Genomic DNA, 18,521 nt, shown 5'->3' with positions numbered 1-18,521 from the left:
TTCACGCCTACGGCCAATTTAGAATCACCATTTAACCTAATGAGCATGTCTTTAGATGGTGGGAGGAAGCCAGAGTACCTGGAGAGAACCCACGCAGACACAGGGAGAAAATGCAAACTCCACACAGAAAGGCCCAGTTGGGAGCTGTAATAATGCACCTTTGTGTATGCATGTACAATTGAGTGCATTTCTTCTTCTGTTTGCACATAGTGTATTTCAGCAATCTGTTGCTCAAAATGCTAAAGGATGACTGACCTGAAGGAGCTTATCACCAAGTCCACTGCTACTTGCATCACAAAAAATCTCTACAGGCTCTACCTGGTCATAGTACTATATTTCTGTACTGGTTGATGTGAGTCCCTCAATCTGTTAAAGACCTTTTACTGAGTCCCTTGCCATACAAGCACAACATTTCTTTTGAGGAGCTGTCATGAACTGGAACACTTAAACTGTAGCTTGGTCTGGCAGTCAGAAACAAAGTTTTTACAGTATCTTTTATAATAAATGCAGGATGTTATGGATAAAAAATACACTTGTATTAGCTGACTTTGATAGTCGGCTAGAACATTTGATAAAGTCGGAGTATACAGCTGAAGTTGGCTGAATACTAGTGGTACCTGTGCTGGAACTGGATTCCAGCAGAAACTGTTTTTGTCACTGCAAATGCAATCTCCAGGGGGGCATGTGTGTGCCTTACAATGGAAAAACATTTTTGCAGGGGTACTCCCTGCGTATCACAGGGCTAACACAGAGAGACAGACAGTTTACATTGTGGTTCTGTATTATGTTGTTGTCAAAACGTTCTGTACTTTTTGAACACAGAACCAACTAGCACAACGGCCATGTTTTGAAATCATCTGGGGACTGTGTCCTGAGCTCGCATGCAATGCACAATGACCACCTATCTATTGTGTAGGTCTCCCTTGTACCTCCAAAACAGTTGCTATCAGAGATAGCAATTACATTCTACAAACATCGACCTGAATTTTTTGATTATAATTTTGTCAGTAGGTAAATAAATAAATGGTTGTCTATCTATCTATCTATCTATCTATCTATCTATCTATCTATCTATCTATCTATCTAAAAAATCACAATTGATTTATGGATTTGTAATGAAATAGTTAAGTAGTTTTTATACATTTTATTTTGTAACTGTTTCTTCTTCTTCTTCTTCTTCTTCTTCTTCTTCTTCTTCTTCTTCTTCTTCTTCTTCAATTTTGTCAACTTTGATGCTAGCTACTGGGCGTATTACTGCCCTCTGCAGGATAGGGTTTGATTTATATATTTCTATGTCTCTCTCTTTTTGCAAAGCAACAAACACAGTAATTGTCTGCATTGTATTGGACTCTGGCGCACCGCGGTCTGTGGAGGGCAGCAACATTGACGCCATGTTTGTCCTAAAGTTTAACAGGAATATTTTTTATTTTATTTTCTAAAAGGCAACATTCTGGGCACCACAACTGGCGCCCCGTATATAAACCGTGGACCGACTCCTACTCCTTCTCTCGGTGGCGGTACTCGATGCGATGGCTGGTCGACATCATGTTCGCGGCATAGTTCTTGAATTGAACAATCTGAAAAAAATGGATGGTAAAAGCAGTATAGCTAGAGTCTCATGCTTGCGTATAAATTAGCGCGATGCTGTTGTGCCATGGCGAAAAGCGGGGAACTAGGGCGTCAGCTCTACTCCCTGCTCTGCACGTGGCATGGCAATGAGAGCGATAATGGAGGCACAAGAACAGGACTTCTCTCAGTAGACCGTTGAGTCTCCACAGAGCATACTGAGCTCAAGGTAAGACTTGCAACAAACTTATGAAGATCTACATTGGTAAATGGCTTTGTAGTGTGAGCCATATGTTAGTCTTTCACTAGGTGCAGGTTTGAATGTAATTACTCAATGAGCAATACACAGCGTCAGTATGGAATAGCACTAAATATTGTCTGTAATATTTATCTTGAGTACAAGCATAATATGCAGATAAACATGCGGAGTATGCTGTTATACCACATTCTGGGGCCTTAACCTGATGCTGTATTTTTCTAAATCGATATCTACAGCTGCTGTTTGAGGATCAAACATGGAGGGATGCAGAATGAACAAGTGGAGTGGTCTGCAGCCATAACCTGATGGTGAGTGGAGAGATGGAGTCCCACTAAGTGATGCTGTTTTAAAAAAACAAAAAAAAAACAAGATGCAATGATGATACACAAGACTAGAGTCTCTGACTATACAATGAAGCTCTTTCACAGTGCACTGAACTTGTATATTATTGCTAATCAATCCAAACTGCAACAATCAGAGCTTGTCCTAATGCTGTGTTCTGTGTCCTCAGGTGTTTAAAATGTGGGTGACTAAGAAGAGCCTGCTTGGATGGGTAAGCTTGGATGTTATGAAGTTTGTTCTGTACTTTTAAAAAAAAAAAAAAAAAAAAAAAAAAAAAATGTTTGTGGAATGATGATTTCATAGACTAGAGTCTCTGATAAAAGCATGAAGTTGTTTTCACAGTGCACTGACCACAAAACCACACCAGTGTGTGCTCAATCCATTTAATGCTATTGACCTGATCACTGCTGGGCAATTTTCATGATTAGTTTCATAGTTTTTCCTGTTTCCAGGCAGACTTAAAATTTGCTCTGTCACATAATTTTGACAGTGACGACAGGCTTAATCATTTGTTTGCCTGACTCAGATTTGGATAACGCAAATAAAATTTGAGCCGTGTAGACGGTAAGATTTCATGTTAAAGTTGTTGCTGCTGCCACCTCAGTAAATGGAGGTGAAGATACAGGTGATTGAAGTATTGAAAAACTGAGTTGTTTTTCAGAAATTTGTTGTTGCCACCTGTTTAAGCTTGAAGTGTAAAGGCTGTCAACTAATTGTCAAAATGCATTGGTGTGGTTCCTGAATTTCTTTCTTTTTATATAGATATTTTGCATGTTGTAGTAATGGAAAAACTGTCTCATTCACAGACTGGCAGACTTTGGTGTGTCTATTCCATATCTGTAAGTACCCATCTGTAAAAAGGAAAATCTCCACCTGGTTCTAGTGCAAAATTGCATTATCCAGCCTTACGATCTCTCTAAACCACGTGATGAATTGGTTATTCCAGGCAGTAAAAGCCAGCAATCAGATTGGCAATAATTTTAAATGTCTGTCGAGGAAGATCCTGATGGCACACATGAAAAGTGCCACAAAGTTTAAAAACAGAGTGCCAGCAATATGCAAAGTGGCTGTAAATGCAGGGTCCTTCTCATGGCAAGCTGCAGCATTTTCCAAATCTGGTCAATGATGATGCATTTATCGGTTCGACTGATATTAACTGATGTTTACTCGCAGCGCACTGAGACAGTTGGACTGTTGCAGCTTCTCTTGACTTTTGATTTTACACAACACTGGCAATATAATCACTTATTGTTGGGTATGATGGTGGCAGCCCATTATTGTTGATACTAGGCATGAATGCATTTTGTGATGTTAGACTTGAATCTGGTTCCATACTGTGTAAGTGCCATCATTTAGACCAGGGCTGTCAAAATTTAACAAATCAATATTTGGTTTTAATGAGCAATGAATGCATTTGACCCTCATCATCACTACTCCATCACTTCCCACTTAATGGGGAAGTGATGGAGTAGTGATGATGATGATGGCTAAAGAAAACTTCCCTAAGCAGAAACTAAGTGTCCTCTAAATGGCAGTCGAGGCTGCAAAGCTCTGCCAGATGACTCCTGACAACATCAAAGCCTGTATTTGCTGACAACCTGAACGAAGTCCCAAATTCTAACCTACTGTAAGATTCTGAAATATCACTGAGCTGTTAACCCTAAAATTGAATGTCTTTCACAGGTGCAGGCTACGTGCAGCTTCAAAGATGGTTCCCTATTCTGTACAAGGTGTTCAATCAAATGTTTTAGCACTGTGGATGTATTTATAAAAAAGCTAATAAAAGTTTGTGAACCAAACCCTTTCGTTTTGTTTTTTCTAATGATACTTTAAATATAAATGCAAAGATAAATCCCCTATTGGGACATGCGATTTCTGACATGCAGTATTGATGGCTGCACACATCTTACAACTGTAGTATCAAATGTATTTTCTGTACATGGCGTGATGAAAGAAGTCACATTTATCTTGATGTGATTAACCTTATAACCGCACCCCTGCACATCCTACCGTTATGAGGGATGGAGCCAGTACAGTGGCATGAACAGACCGGTTTGATGATACGTGCTCAGCGGCGTTAACAAAAGCCAACCCATATCTGGACAGTTTAAGACCACACCCACGTCATACATTTATTCTGTATTTAAGTTGGTACAAGTTGCCGCCATGGGGAATTGAAATGGCTAATATCCCAGCCACGTTTCTAAACTATGATTAAGAAAGTTTTGAGATTCGCTGGTAACCGTGTTTTTATTGTGAAGGTTGAAACCCGGTAGTCCTTTGTTCTCGTAATTGGTGAGCTATTCAGTTTCGGACCCTATTTTTGGCAGACTAGTAGCACCGTCAATAGTTCATGTCGACAATTAGCTTTAGCTGGAGGACGCTTTTTTACTGTAAAAGAGCAAGAAGGCTGTTTAACATACAGCATTTAGAAGTTGAGTAACTTTGTGTGACAAGTTATTTGATGCTAACAACAGCTAGCTGTGGTCTTGGAGACAAACGAGCTAACGTCGCCGAAGGTGAGCACTTTGTTTTGTTATCAGATTAGCTACCATATTTTAGATTTTAGATTATCACAGAGGCGTGAAACTTTCCAATCGAAAACGATCAACTGATGTTTGTCAGTATACCACAAATCGGCTAGCGTTAATTGTTAAAACACTAGAGAAACATACACGTTAGCTGACAACTATTCAGACCTATGTTACAGTAGCTAACGCGTACTGACGTTAAGGTGGGATTGGAAGAGGAATGTAATGCTTAAAACTTGTATTAGTGTCTCTTCTTTTATTTACAGGTATGAGGAGTGGACTTACGTCCAACAGTGACCACCCTAAAATAGCCTTTACTGTGCTGAAGCCTTGGTCAGCTCAACCACTTCCCCGTACAGCCGATGCTAATGTGCGTCTCGAGTTTATTACAGTGAAAAGTTGAGGCTTTGGAGGCAACCAAGACGGCAATGAAAGTTGCCAGGTTCGACCAAAAGTATGTAGATGAGAAGCCTGACCAGTAAATGCTATAATTTCATCAAGGACACTGCAAGTAATTTAAGTCGCGGCGAGTGTTGAACTGCTCCAACACACCCACAGGTGTGTCTGCGGCCTGGGGATGTCATTCTTTCCAGGCCTGAGTCTTTGTGAACAAGTATTTCGGCTTCTCAACTGAACTGGCAGTAATTGCATGCATTTCTCTTAAGCGCAAAACGCTGCTTTGAAATTTAAGCAAGAGGAGCTGAGCCCTGACTGTCTCCAAATTTTGATTCACCTCAGTCAAGTTCCGAGGGAGAGCATGACAGCCGTGGTAAGCAGGGCTTGGGGGTGGGTGCGCTCCTGGGGCAGCAATGCCACGTCTGAGAATACAACTTTGAAAGCTGAGGCTAAGAACTACCACAGTAGCAGTGGCTCGGTTCTCAGGGGCTGGACCTCTTGGATCTGGGGAGGATGGAGATCTCACAGTGACCAAAGTAGTCCAGCAGAGGAATACTGGGAAGCCCAGGAGAAGCTTCAACCTGTGGCAATTGAAGATATTAGATCTGGTGAAAAGGAGACAGAGGCAAAATTACACGTGTCTAGCTGGTGGAATAAATACCTCCCAACTTCTTACCTTTGGCCAAGAAAAACAGAGCTAAGTGGATTAAGACAAAGGAAACATGCCAGTCAGAGTGGAGATGTACGGGACTGTGACATTGATGCTGACTTTTCTGACTATGGAACACCTCCTCCATCTCCTACACCTTCTTCCTCACGGCTTACGTCTCCTTTTCGACTGTTTGCACAAAGCTGGAAGGTGGAAATCCTACCAGAGCACTACGAGATCTGTTTCAACTTTCTTCGCCACCTGTTCGACCTGTTCGTTGTTGGATTCCTCTGGACTGTGTCCCCTCCTGCCAAGCTGATCCTGGAAGTGTTGGGGGTCCAGGGAGCATTAAGGCTGTGGTTTCATGGTATGGCAATGTTTTTTGTCTCCACAGTTGGAATGGCAGGGTTGCTTTGGTTGGTCCAGGAGTACCTTCCTCAGTTTGCTTTGATTTATGGCATAATACAGGCCATAGTCATCTCTGTCAGTGTTCGACAGAGCATAATCCTAGGTGTGGAGGAAGAAAAAGAAGAAAACAGCAAAGAGGGGAAGGGGACTGATGAAATGAGAGAAAGTAGAGAACATCAAGAAAAGCTTGTCTGTTAAAGACAAGGGGAGGACAAACTTGAGGTGAGCCCCTTCATTCTTTTGTTATGTTACATGCATGAACTGAATTTAAGTAAAACAAAATTTAAAATCTTCAAAATCACACATAGCAAGGCCATGTTGAATCAGTTTTTATCTTGTTACCATAGAAAATTAAGTGTGACATTCTCTGAGTGGCGTGAAAACAACTGGAACCAATGAACAAAGAATTTATCTAGGAGGATGACATAATTCACTATATGTGCTCAATGCCTCTGATTGCCCACTGCTTTAGTTTTCATAAACACAACTTATAACGGTTGATAGCCAATAGCTCTGGTTATTTTCTTTACTTTTAAAATGTAATAATTTAATTATGATGGGATCATAAATGTCACAGTTATGTCCATCATTTCTGTCCTGCTGCTTATCACCCTTTGAACTTTTAGAGTTTCGCTGTTTTCATGTTTAAGGTTTATTTTTTCAGATGCACCTGCTTTCAATAATTTCAGGGAAACAAATACACAGTAGAGAACGGATTCAAACACATAACTGCAGATTTTAAAACTAAAAACAAGCAGCAAGACGTTAACTTTGGAATAATTACTCGTAGAAGCAATGCCCTGTGTAAAGAGTCCTGTTCCAGCGATCATGTTAAACAAACTGCCCCAGAAACCCTGAACTCTGAATTAATGAATGAATGAAGCTTGAGACAGGAGATAGAGTTTTGGGTGGGTAGTGGAAAAATAGCCATCATTAATGGAGCTCCTATACTTCATGGCAGTCCTACTGGGACTGTACATTTCATTTGATATACAGTATATCTGTTCAGCTGTAATCTGACAGGTACAAAATGCAAAAGACAGCAAGTGAAGATGAAAACATGTATCAAATAGATCAGACATAGTTCGCTAATAGAACTTCGATAGTAAAGTTATTGTTCAACCCAGTGACAATGATATTGGTCATTTGCATTTCAGAAGGTGTCTTCCTTCACACTGACTGGGATTATTTATTGATCAGTTTTACATTTCAAAAATCTCACCAATGTGTGAAAATGTTTCAACATGAATTCCTGTCAAAACACCTTAAGATATGAGATAAGATATGAATTCAGTTTTTGTAATTTGTGATATGTCATTTCAGCTGCAACACAATTACCCTCTTTCAGATGTAACTGCATCAGGTCCACCATCACTGTGATACAAATGTTCTATTGTGTGATTGATTGAACGTGACAAATGATTGTGCCTAATGTGATTTGCTTCTCAAAAACTTTCCGTCCCCTAGGTTGGGCGTGACAGAAAGTAACAGAGAACCACTGACATAATGAGAAATATTTAGATTATAGTGCAGGTGAAATTCTGTGGCACTCATTGATCAGCAGGCCACCATCTGCACACATACACTGTGTTCTCAAGATCAGCTGTTTATTTTGAGTTTCTTTTCCACAGATGGTGAAACGTTTCCAATGAGTTAAGGAGTCTACAACATCAGTCCAGCTGTATCAGGCCTCCTGCTGCAGTTTGACATCACAGCAGTGGGAATTTACAGACAGGATTTTTGACTTCAGATTTGTATTGCACATTCATTCAAATTCATATACTCTACGTCACTTTATGTTCAACACTAAAGATCTGTATTTTGGAGACTGTGTATCACCACTTTGTGTTGTAATATGTACAAAGTTCACTGTGAATGAGTACGAAGTTCACTGAATGTTCAGGAAAAGGTTATTGAGTCAGAAAAGTTGTTAAGGGAGTGCTGCATTTTACCCTATTTAGATTTAATTTCTTTTCCTATGTTTCTCTTGATTCACCATGTCACGTCACTTGGTGATTGTCTTCTGTATTTGTTTGTTAAGACGTATTGGTCAAATGTCATCCATAAAACCACCAAATACACAACCTAAATCAACAGTGCAGACTACTATCAGCCAGTGCAGAATTTGATATCGGAAAAAATTTAAATTGTTAAAAGGGAGTACATACAAGCTTTATCTGAGCATTCAGCAAAGCAAACATTCAGACAAAGCTTAGTGCTACAAAAATATTCCAATTCTCTTGAAAGCCAAGTCAAAGGGGGAAGAAACACTCTGAGTGAATAAAGGTCTCAGTGCACAGCAAACAAGGAAACTGCTCCCACACAGTCAGGTTTCAGACTGTTTCCTGGTCTTTTCTCTGTCCAGACTATCTGGGTTCCCTGTGTGAAGAAATGCAATTCAGTTAAACACATTAGTATATTATTAGATTCTATCTAGTTGGGACTTTTGCTGCCGAATATATATCCCAGCCACAGAAAATCAGTGTACGTCACTTGATCAGTGATTATGACTGATGCAGAAATTTGAATTTGATCAAGCAACAGGAAACTGATAATCACTACTGCTGACCTTTAGGGTCGACACACTACAATACATACTGTATTAAACACAAAAACACAATATCTCTTTAAGTCAGCATTGATCTCCAGTTTGGATGCTGTCACACAGAAGGTCTAAGCGAATGGGAATCAGTTGTTCAGTGATTTTGTTTGCTTGTTGGTTTTGTTTGTTGTTTAGTCATAGAGGAAGTCTCAATGAGATGTTTAAGATGTTTGACAAGTCAGATTTGTAAGTTTCCTTACCACATGTACATGGGTCATGCTATATTGAAACTGTAACCTCCTTCAGAACGTGGTACTATCATTTCTGCTGGAGGTATATGTTCATAGATTTGAAACATTGACACAAACCAGCAGTATGCATTTATATATTCTTTGTATACTCTTGTATATTCTACTTTGTATTCTGCCATGTCATTTTCTGTGCCATGATGCTTGTTTGAAATTTGACTAGAAATGTAGGACACGCTTCCCTCTTCTCCACAGATGGATTTTTACTTCCGTGTGATGATACAGATATAAAGGCACGGAAATGTAAGCAAACATCTTTGCATGTTTTCCCACTCCACACTCTTGTTGTATGATTTGACTTGCATTAAGCATGTGCCTCTGATCCATTTTTAAGATGATATGCTTACCTGTATCACAGCTTGTAAGATGTGGGAACCTGTGCCTGACAATGGAATTAAAATTACTGAAATGTCATTGCCTTCTTTGTACTCATAATTGATGATGAAATTGTGAGGGAAATAAATGTAAGGATTCATTTCCATAAAGATGTGTAATGAATCCAAACTTGAGGATTACCAGCACACTCCTTAGCATATCATGAAGATAATGACATGAAAAAGACTATAATGTGATAAGCTGAGAGAACATTAATTGTAACAGTTTTGATATTTGGACTATTGTGTAAGTCATCAGTTGTGAATTTTGTTGCCAGTTTCATGTTACAGTTAAATAGCTTTCTAATTGTTAGCACATTTTTCTGTGTTATTTTCAATTATTTTCAATTCTAAATTGGCCGTAGGTGTGCATGTGAGTGTGAATGGTTGCCTGTCTGTCTGCGTTAGCCCCGTGATAGACTGGAGACCTGCCCAGGGTGTACCGCACCTCTCGCCTGATGACAGCCCCCACCCCCCACGACCCTTAACAGGACAAGCGGTTACAGAAGATGAATATAACAGATAATATATATATGACACATTCCTGAAAAAGTTTCACCTTCAAGTGTAATTTGTTAGCATGTTTCTGCGTTTTATTTGTTGCTTTCTTGAGTTTTTATTTTTATCGCAGTGACAATTATCTTGATAGTCTCTGGGAAGGAAATACACTTTATGTATTGGATCACTGAGGAAAACACTCAGCATGTCAACACTTTGACTACTACATACAATATTTGGGTTTATTACGTTCACTGGCTTATTAAAGCAGATGCTCTCTGGTTAGATTGTTTGCTCGTCTTGCTATTGATTTTTTATGGAGTTTGGAATGGAACAAATGGCACATTGAGTAAGCTGGGGTGGTCATTTCAATAAAACAAAACAACAAAAGCAGAGCACAAAAATGTATCTGTCCAAAGATTGTGGTGTTATATTGGTGTTTCTATTTTTAGGAGCCAGATAATTAACATTGTTGATTGTGTTGTCAACATTCCTGCCTCATGTTTCTATTAATATGTGATCATATTAATTATTGAACAGCCAGACTTACATTATTGTGTTGTACATATACACACTGATAAATTCGTCTCAGATGTTAGTGATATTACTCTGATAAAAGCAAACATGTTGGAACAAATACATAGCCCAATATGCCGAGCTGAATCAAGGAGTAGTCATATTATAATATGACTAACTGTAAACTCCAGGCCTCCAGGTAGCTTTCTTGTGTCATGGATGGGTGCAGTGTTACCACGTGAAAGTCATAGTGCTAACATTTCTCTCAAAATGTTAAATTGCTGGAGTATCCCCAAGTCTATTACACTCTTACAGCCACAGTGTGGACCCTGTATAGCATCACTGACTAGTGTCCTATGTAATATATTACACATATTGGTAAGCGATTTTAGTCACAGTTCAAAACTTTAATTCACATTAAATCTGCTGTCATTATGTTAATATGTACAGAAAGGCGCATAACCAGTACAAGAATAATGTACATATGTAACAATGTCAATGTGTGTGTGAATAAACTGAAGATGATCCACAGTGCCTTCACATATCATACTTGGTCTAAAACTGTAGAGGAGGAGGCTGATGACAATGAGGATGGAGTCTGTATCAGAGGGTTTTAGTCATAGCTGAAACATGAGTTCAAATCCTGGAACTCCTCTATATGTCACATTAGTTACAATCCAGTTACATATGTTCGCCCTGGTTAGGAATAGACCTCCAAGCATGGAACTCTGCATCTTTATTGATTCACTTCACAGCAATAAAACATGTCAGACACTCTGCAGAGGACAGCAGGAAAAGCACAAATACCCATAATCTTTAAATAGGCTTCATAGTCAAATAGTAGATTTGGTTTTCTCACCAACATGCAGCTGAATTTACTGGGGACCTGTGAGTATTAACTTAACATTGACACCGTTATGTGTTGCGAGTGCATTGATAGAATGGACGTTTCTTACTCGTCCACACTGATGTTGACAACTCATCAATCCTCTACTGTCACTTCACTCATTAATATCCCATGCAAAGAAGTCTAAAAACAATAATTCTGCAAAAAAGGTCTTAAATTATAGGATTATCCAGTGGTTTCAATCGCCTAGTCAATTAATTGAAAATACCAGTGCTCATACTGTTTATGAGTTTCCATCATATTGAATGCTGTGAGAACTTACAATAACAACAGAGTGATCTGTGGTTAGTTATTGCAGCAAATAGGAATCCAGATGAGGGAGTGAAATCTATGTTGGCAGTGGTTTACTTCTTTGACTAAGTTAGTCAAAGAAGTAAACCACATTAGTGACATTATTTCTAGTCACATTATTGTCTAATCACTACACAGGTCCCCATTCTTTTCCATATGTAGTTGCACTAATCCAGGCCTGTATGATGTTAACCAGATAAGATTGTCTAGCTAAAGCTCGTCCGGCTTATTCAGCGTGTCCAACATACTGTAGAGATTTTTCAATCTCGGATAAAGTTAACTCCAAACAGCAACTAATAACTGCAGCTTAGTTACCCCATGCATGGTTACAGAATGGCAGTGCATCATGTTAAATGTATAATAGTCAGAAAGATACTGAGGTTGCATTTCAAATAGCACACTGTGCATCAAACACTCCATATGCGTACTATCGCTCACCACACAGTATTTTGGGGTGAATAATTGGTAGAATTTACTTTATAGATGCACTACATCACAGCACTTCTTCTGAGTCTCCTTTTCTAGTTAGAGCCAACTCCATACCAACCGTGTTGGACTGTGTAGTGTAAACGCACAATGCTTGTATACTACAATATTTCCCCAGATAAAGTATGTTCTTAGCGCACTATTGGTTTTATACTATTGGTTTTATACTATAAGATTTTGGACATACTAAAAAAAAAGTCATATATCAAATAGCTTGTCAGTATGCAATTTCAGTCTCTGACTAGATTTTTAAGGTCATTGTTGATCATAATTGTGAACTTAAAAAATATACACCTATCAACCACAACATTAAAACCACTCACGATTTAGGAACAATGCAAAAAAACATGAAACACAGCACAAGGTGTTGACCTGACCTTCAAATTCCCTAGATCCCAAACTGAAACGGATCTAGGGAATTGGACCTCCAAATTCCCTCCAAACTTGGACTGGACTTCCAACTCCTAGGCCCCCACTAACAACATTCTGTTGCCAGACACCACAGGACACACTCAGAAGGCCCATGTCCATTCTCTGATGAGTCACAACTGTTGGTTGAAGGTGGTCATAATGTTATGCCTGATTGGTGTATATTATTAGCTAATTATGTATCATTGAATATATTGGCAAATATATCAACATGCCTGACTTGTGACTTTTAAATTCATATGTATACCTGTAGAGACGGGTTGTGTTCTGGTTATCCCAGGTTAACACAGTTAACTTTTTTAGAGGTCCGATTTGTTATGTGAGCTGAATTTATTTGTGACCAAAAATTTCATTTTTGTTCATCCATTTAGCTAAGTTGTCTTTTATTGTTTAAATAGTGAATTACACATATTTATGTTTTATATTTCACATCTACAGTAAATGTTTGAGACCCGAGAATTAGTCAGCTTTGTCTGAGAGGAACTGCAATGTTTTGAGGGTTTATTTCTAATGTCTTTAGTTGTAATTCAACTAACTGTGAGTAAGAAGATATGATTAGATATGTTTTCTGAAAAAGCTTGTATTAAATCATCAATAATCAAATTAAGTTAATGAAGTTAACAACATATAAAGAACAAGGCCAAGGGCTGGATTCTCTACTGCTGATCACTAAACCCATAGACTGTATATTTTATACAGTCTGTGGGTTTAACATGTCACATGGAGTTAGGTTAACTGGTGATTCTAAATTGGCCGTAGGTGTGATTGTGAGTGTGAATGGTTGTTTGTGTCTCTGTGTTAGCCCTGCGATAGACTGGAGACCTGTCCAGTTGGTACCCTATCTCTTGACTAATGACAGTCGGCCCTGAAAGGATAAGCTTATAGATAATGAATGGACATTAATGGTACAAAAATCATGTGCAATAATATTGGAAACCAGCGTCTTGTTTGAAAATTCTTCCAAAAATCATCACAAACGTTCCCATTAGCTTTACAACTGCTCCGAAAATCACAAACACCAAATGCAGGGCTGAGGGCTGTTTAATGTCTCCACTCTATTCTGAGATACACATACTGGCTTGTAATCGTCACCATAGACTGTGGCTGACTGTATGTTAAATATCAGCAAGTTCAGAATTATCCAAACCAGCAAAAAACTAAATAAAATAATAATACTAATAAAAAATCATGTCTCATATTATATACAACCAACTCCACACTCCACAACCAGACAGAATGTTATGCTTCTCAATCTACTCTACTCTCCAAAACTCCCAACATACTGTAGCCTGTGTTTCAGAGTCCAGTATGCTACTGGGCAAAGTGCAGCATTTCCTGTTGGACATTATAAGTAGTGCTTTATATGTTTTAGCTAATTTATACCAAATCACCAACACTTTACATTATTGACAATTGCCATTTTCCAAAGCAATTTTGGGACAGTTTTAAGTTTTTAATAGGCAGCCATTGGTTTATACTTATTGTCCTGTAGTTCATCCTGGTCTAGAGTCATAAAATGAACAGAAATGTGATTTGTCGAAGGGGAAACATGCAAAAAAAGAAACAGTTACCACTGAGTGCTGTGTAATAATGAATTCTGCGTTATAAACCCACTGATCAACAGAAGAGTAGTGTAATCAGATAGGTGAATATCTACCACTCTTCTATCCACACCTTTTCAAATATTACTTTAAGGGTCTGAAAACATGTTATATCTGACAAACAATTAAGAATTTAATTGAAGAAAACAGGCCAGCAACAGAGTTGGTGTGATTAGTCATTGTCACTTAATTGATTTTCATACAAATTATCAAATTGAATTGTGGAATTTTATAAATTAATATTTATCTAGTTTGAGAAATGATTACTTGCAATCAGTTTAACACAATGCCAAACATTCACTCGAATTTCCCTCTGCTTTCTGAAGTCAAATAGAAACAAATTACTCCATTCATTTTGAAAATATTTAGCAGATTAACTAACCACCAGAACAAATCTGACAAACCTCAATGAGCATACAGTGGGAGAATAGAAACCAAAGGCTACCAAGAAAACTGAAAAGCATTTCAAATTCTATCATTTAAAATCATGCTTTGAAAAATGCTCAGCAGTGATTTACTTCATATTGTGATTTGTTGTACCAATGGCCAAATGTGGAAAAACAATGAAATGTCCCTTTTAAATTCTATGACTCTCCCTTGCGTTTTAAAATGAATCATCCTTCCACATTACGTATGTTGTTTGGCACAATACTGAGCATTTTTAGCAGCTGAAAGGACAGCAGGGTTTTAAATGAGCCAAATTTATATAATCCAGGATGTCGCTCTGCATATCAGAGCACAGAAGCAGCATTGAGGTTATAATCCTGCTCCAGCAGCTGGAAACTCTGACAGTAACACAACATCAGGCCTGCCTGTTCCTCAGTGATGAAACTAAACTAAAAGTAAGGTGTCATTGTCGTGATGAGAAAACGCCTCAGACCCAAAAATCAGCTTGCAGTGCTTGTTAGCGGGTATGTGGCCCTCCAGAGTTTGGGGGCACTGTGGCTCCCCCATCCCCCCTCTGTTCATTGCCTCTCCTGCCATGGCCAAGGATGCAGTGAGCACTTCCACACCCTTCATCGTTGTCGTCTCCCTCGCTTTCAGAGGAGGACTCTCCAAACTGTCGGGGCTTCTCATAAATACAGCAGCCTGTAACACAACACGTGAGATTAACATCCACCTATGATGATGGCTTTACTGGCTCATTGTAAGTGTAATCAACATGATCAATATTAAAACCATAGCCATTTTTGCTCAGTTTTCACTTCTGTAACATGTTTAAGCTCATTTATGAATGTCATATATTGTTATTTTCATGATTGGTTGGGTTGCTCAGAAATCATCTGTGAAGATTCTCAATCATTCACGGTACATCTAAAAACCAAAGCTAAAACAAATGTGACCGGACTGTTTGGCCTTTACCAAACATCAAGTGGCCTCTTCAGCTTCAGAACTGTTCAGCCCAGAATCATTCAGTTCTGAAGAAATATTCAGTTATTCAGTTAGCTCAGTCCTGGCGAACTGTATGTTTCTTTAGTTCTGAGCAAGTCAGAAATGTCTTGAAGAGACCCCAGTCTAGTCCCATTGCCTTTGTTTTAGCGTAGTATTTAGTTATTCACAAATGACATCACGTGGCATGACTTTGTTATCTACATATTTCAGGACAATTGTTATGATTTTACACCATTTGAAATCAGATGAGTTATATGTCCATGTCCAACATACAATACATATGTGCATATTATTGAACCAAGTGTTATAGATGGACCCTGCTGATGGAACATTCTGAATGCTGTCAAAACTGTAAATAAAATAATAAAAAACCAACACATATACATCCTACTTCTGGATTTGGTTGTAGGCTGTCTCCAAAATACTAAAGCTGCTGATAGGTGTTTTTGTGACCACTGGTACAAGCCAACATTGTTAACTGAATACATTTCTGTGTGTGTGCTGAAGGTGAACTCACACTTTGAAGACCTTCTTCCCAGGTGCTCATTGTCGACAGTGTCACTAGACCACTCCACCTTCTTCTCGGTCTTCCTCTTCCTCAACTTGATTGTCAGGCTTCGTCCCTCCTGTAATAAGTAATAACTCTGCTGTGAGATATTGGGCATGAATTATAAAACTAAGTCAAGTGGTTAACTGTATCATCACAGAGAAAGAAGATCTTCAGTCTCCGTAAAAGCTGTCTCTGGGACTTTCTTTGTACAGGCTTCTACACATATTTGTTCTGTCTACATCCATGTGGGTATGTCATTGTTCCCATCATCTGCTCTCTGAAAAGAAATGTCAGGTACTACAAATGCTTCCATCAAGGATCTAGCTTATAGTTCGTGATTATGTCTCCTGGGCAGATGCAAAGGACAACTCAGTGGTAGAACTTAAATTATAAACTTTGGCATTGCTTAATTATTATTATTTAAAACTGTAGCAGTTGATGCTTGATTATCCCAACATATGTGATAGACCATAAGCAAAAAAACAACAGTTCCCTTTAAGCAAAGGGTATTTTGAACTGTATTTATTTTGTAAAGTACACTGTTTTATTTTTTTCTCACTGATTTCGATTCTATTGACTATTTTCCATTTAACTGGTGAATCAGTGTAGTTTCCATTGCGGCTGGGTCTGAGAACTAAAATAAGTGGGGGACTGGTTTGGTAGTATACAGTTAGGTCTCAGATAAGGTCTTTTTGGATACTGCCACCATTTTTGTGAGTTCAGCCATTTGACAAACACATTAGTTTCAAGTTTACACTGTTTAATTATTATTTATTTATTCTAAAATTATTATAAAGTAGAGACTCCACACTAGAGAAAGAGTTTAGGGATTACAGCTGTTTAATATGTAGTCCCCTATGACTTAAAAGCTGTTTCATGTACAGATGACATTATTTCCTTATCAGTTAAAAAACTAAAAGGTGTGGTGGCTGTCGCTGTGAACCCACAGCATGTATTCAAAAAGGAACACTATATGAGTGACCATATCAACAGTTTGGTACATTCTGAGACACACTGGGGAGCTCAGCAACATAATAGGGCCTGGATGTTCATGGAAGATCGGCAACAGTGGTGGATGACCGACGTGACGAAAACTCTTCAGGAGCAAGACATATTATTATCCGAGTTTAACATAAAGAAAAGACTTCACAAGAACAAATACAGGGGGTATAACAGACAACTGTAACCATGCATGAACCTCAAGCTAAGAATACTCAGATTAGATTTTACCTAAAACATTTTAAAAACTAAAGCAGTTCTGGACCAGCATTCTACGGACAGTGGAAACTCACATCAGCCTGTACTAGAATGACACAAAGAAAAAACTGTGGAGAAGACTTGAAGCGTTTCATGATCCAAAGCATACAACATCATGTGTAAAACACGGTGAAGGCAGTGTGAGGCATGGACGTGCATTGGTTCCAGTGGCACTCAAACACTAGTTTTTACTGCTGATGACAGAAGCGGCTGCATGAATTCTGAAATGGACAGAGTTTCACAAATGTTATTGAACTTGTGTAGCCTCAATTCTTTTTTATATCTGTGTTTATGCATTAATGTTGGAAGAACGCCAGATATACAGCGATGCCGTCTACTTACTACTTACATAGATACATCATCCAATCTGTGATGTGTTGATAGTTTACCTGATGGGGCCGTTTGTATAGCAGCGCAACAGAAGCACATGAGTGTGTATCTGTGTTCAGAATCCAAGCTGACCCTGCCCAGAGAACTGAACGAGCGCCCTGATCAGTTAATGCATCACGTACACACCCTATACACAGTTGTTACAATGGCAATACTACTTAGCTAACGCATTAAGTCTCATAAAGCCCAACCGAACAGGGACGGCAGTAGTGTAATTTCAATCTGACAAAAACGCTAGTCACATTTACGTCGAAAACGGGTTCGTACTCTACATTAGCGGACGTTGGAAATAACCAATATGTCTACACGGCTTGCACTTCAACATTTACCTGCTGGGGCGGTGGCGGTGTGCTTGTCTGAACTGTCTCCGTTATGGTCTCACTTGACGTCCCGGGAACCTCCGCCATCCCTTGAGCTGCTTTGCTAACGCTACCGTTAGCTATATTACAAATAGCAATGAAGCGGAGTCGAGTTGTGTAATATCACGTTACGGCAGCTACAACGACTAACCTCCGTTCTTTAACGCATAAACTGTCTTAAATAGAGGAATGTTTGCCTTAAAATCACGAGGCGGGGATCGGTGGTGATGTGTGGCTACCACAACTAAAGATCGGCTCGAATTAGCCAGGCTCAAACCGGAAGTGAAATGTTTCACGTCAAAACTATCAGCTGGTCGCGCACAAACAAAAACAAAAAAATCAAATCACGTTAAATCACTGTGTTATAAGATTCGATTCTGTACGCAGTTAAACCGCATTCAGGCTGCCATATTTGTAAAAAAAAAAATTCCATTAGTTATTTTATTTTTGAATGTACGCAGGATGCTTTC

At 38.9% G+C, this 18,521-nt stretch overlaps 1 protein-coding gene and 1 long non-coding RNA gene across 3 annotated transcripts; one reads left to right on the top strand and one right to left on the bottom strand.

The window, feature by feature from the left end:
- Positions 1-1,465: 1,465 nt before the first annotated feature.
- Positions 1,466-5,450, top strand: LOC311501676. 2 transcript variants are annotated; one of them, XR_014699521.1, is made up of 6 exons: positions 1,466-1,795; positions 2,062-2,133; positions 2,337-2,378; positions 2,974-3,006; positions 3,851-4,686; positions 4,965-5,450. It is a non-coding gene; the product is annotated as an uncharacterized lncRNA (long non-coding RNA). The 2 variants fall into 2 exon arrangements; XR_014699522.1 differs by having other exon boundaries at positions 1,473-1,795; positions 3,851-4,462.
- A 5,658-nt stretch (positions 5,451-11,108) lies between these two features.
- ppp1r11 (protein phosphatase 1, regulatory (inhibitor) subunit 11) lies at positions 11,109-18,312 on the bottom strand. The gene is made up of 3 exons (XM_084563637.1): positions 18,022-18,312; positions 16,013-16,121; positions 11,109-15,192 (listed from the first exon to the last, which is right to left on the bottom strand). The coding sequence occupies exons 1-3, from the start codon at positions 18,097-18,099 to the stop codon at positions 15,008-15,010; spliced, it is 372 nt and encodes a 123-aa protein (XP_084419763.1). The 5' UTR covers positions 18,100-18,312; the 3' UTR covers positions 11,109-15,007.
- Positions 18,313-18,521: the final 209 nt, after the last annotated feature.

Source organism: Chelon labrosus (assembly GCF_963514085.1).
Source record: "Chelon labrosus genome assembly, chromosome: 16".
NCBI lineage: Eukaryota > Metazoa > Chordata > Actinopteri > Mugiliformes > Mugilidae > Chelon > Chelon labrosus.
Note: the sequence above shows the minus strand (reverse complement) of the source record. Positions and strands in the feature narration are given on the sequence as shown.

What these genes read in the sequence shown, in the direction of transcription:
- ppp1r11 (XM_084563637.1), bottom strand. Translation starts at nt 18,099, where the DNA reads ATGGCGGAGGTTCCCGGGACGTCAAGTGAGACCATAACGGAGACAGTT. An exon ending in CACCGCCACCGCCCCAGCAG is followed by an intron (nt 16,122 to 18,021) that starts GTAAATGTTGAA and finishes TACTTATTACAG; the next exon opens with GAGGGACGAAGCCTGACAAT. An exon ending in GGGAAGAAGGTCTTCAAAGT is followed by an intron (nt 15,193 to 16,012) that starts GTGAGTTCACCT and finishes GTTGTGTTACAG; the next exon opens with GCTGCTGTATTTATGAGAAG.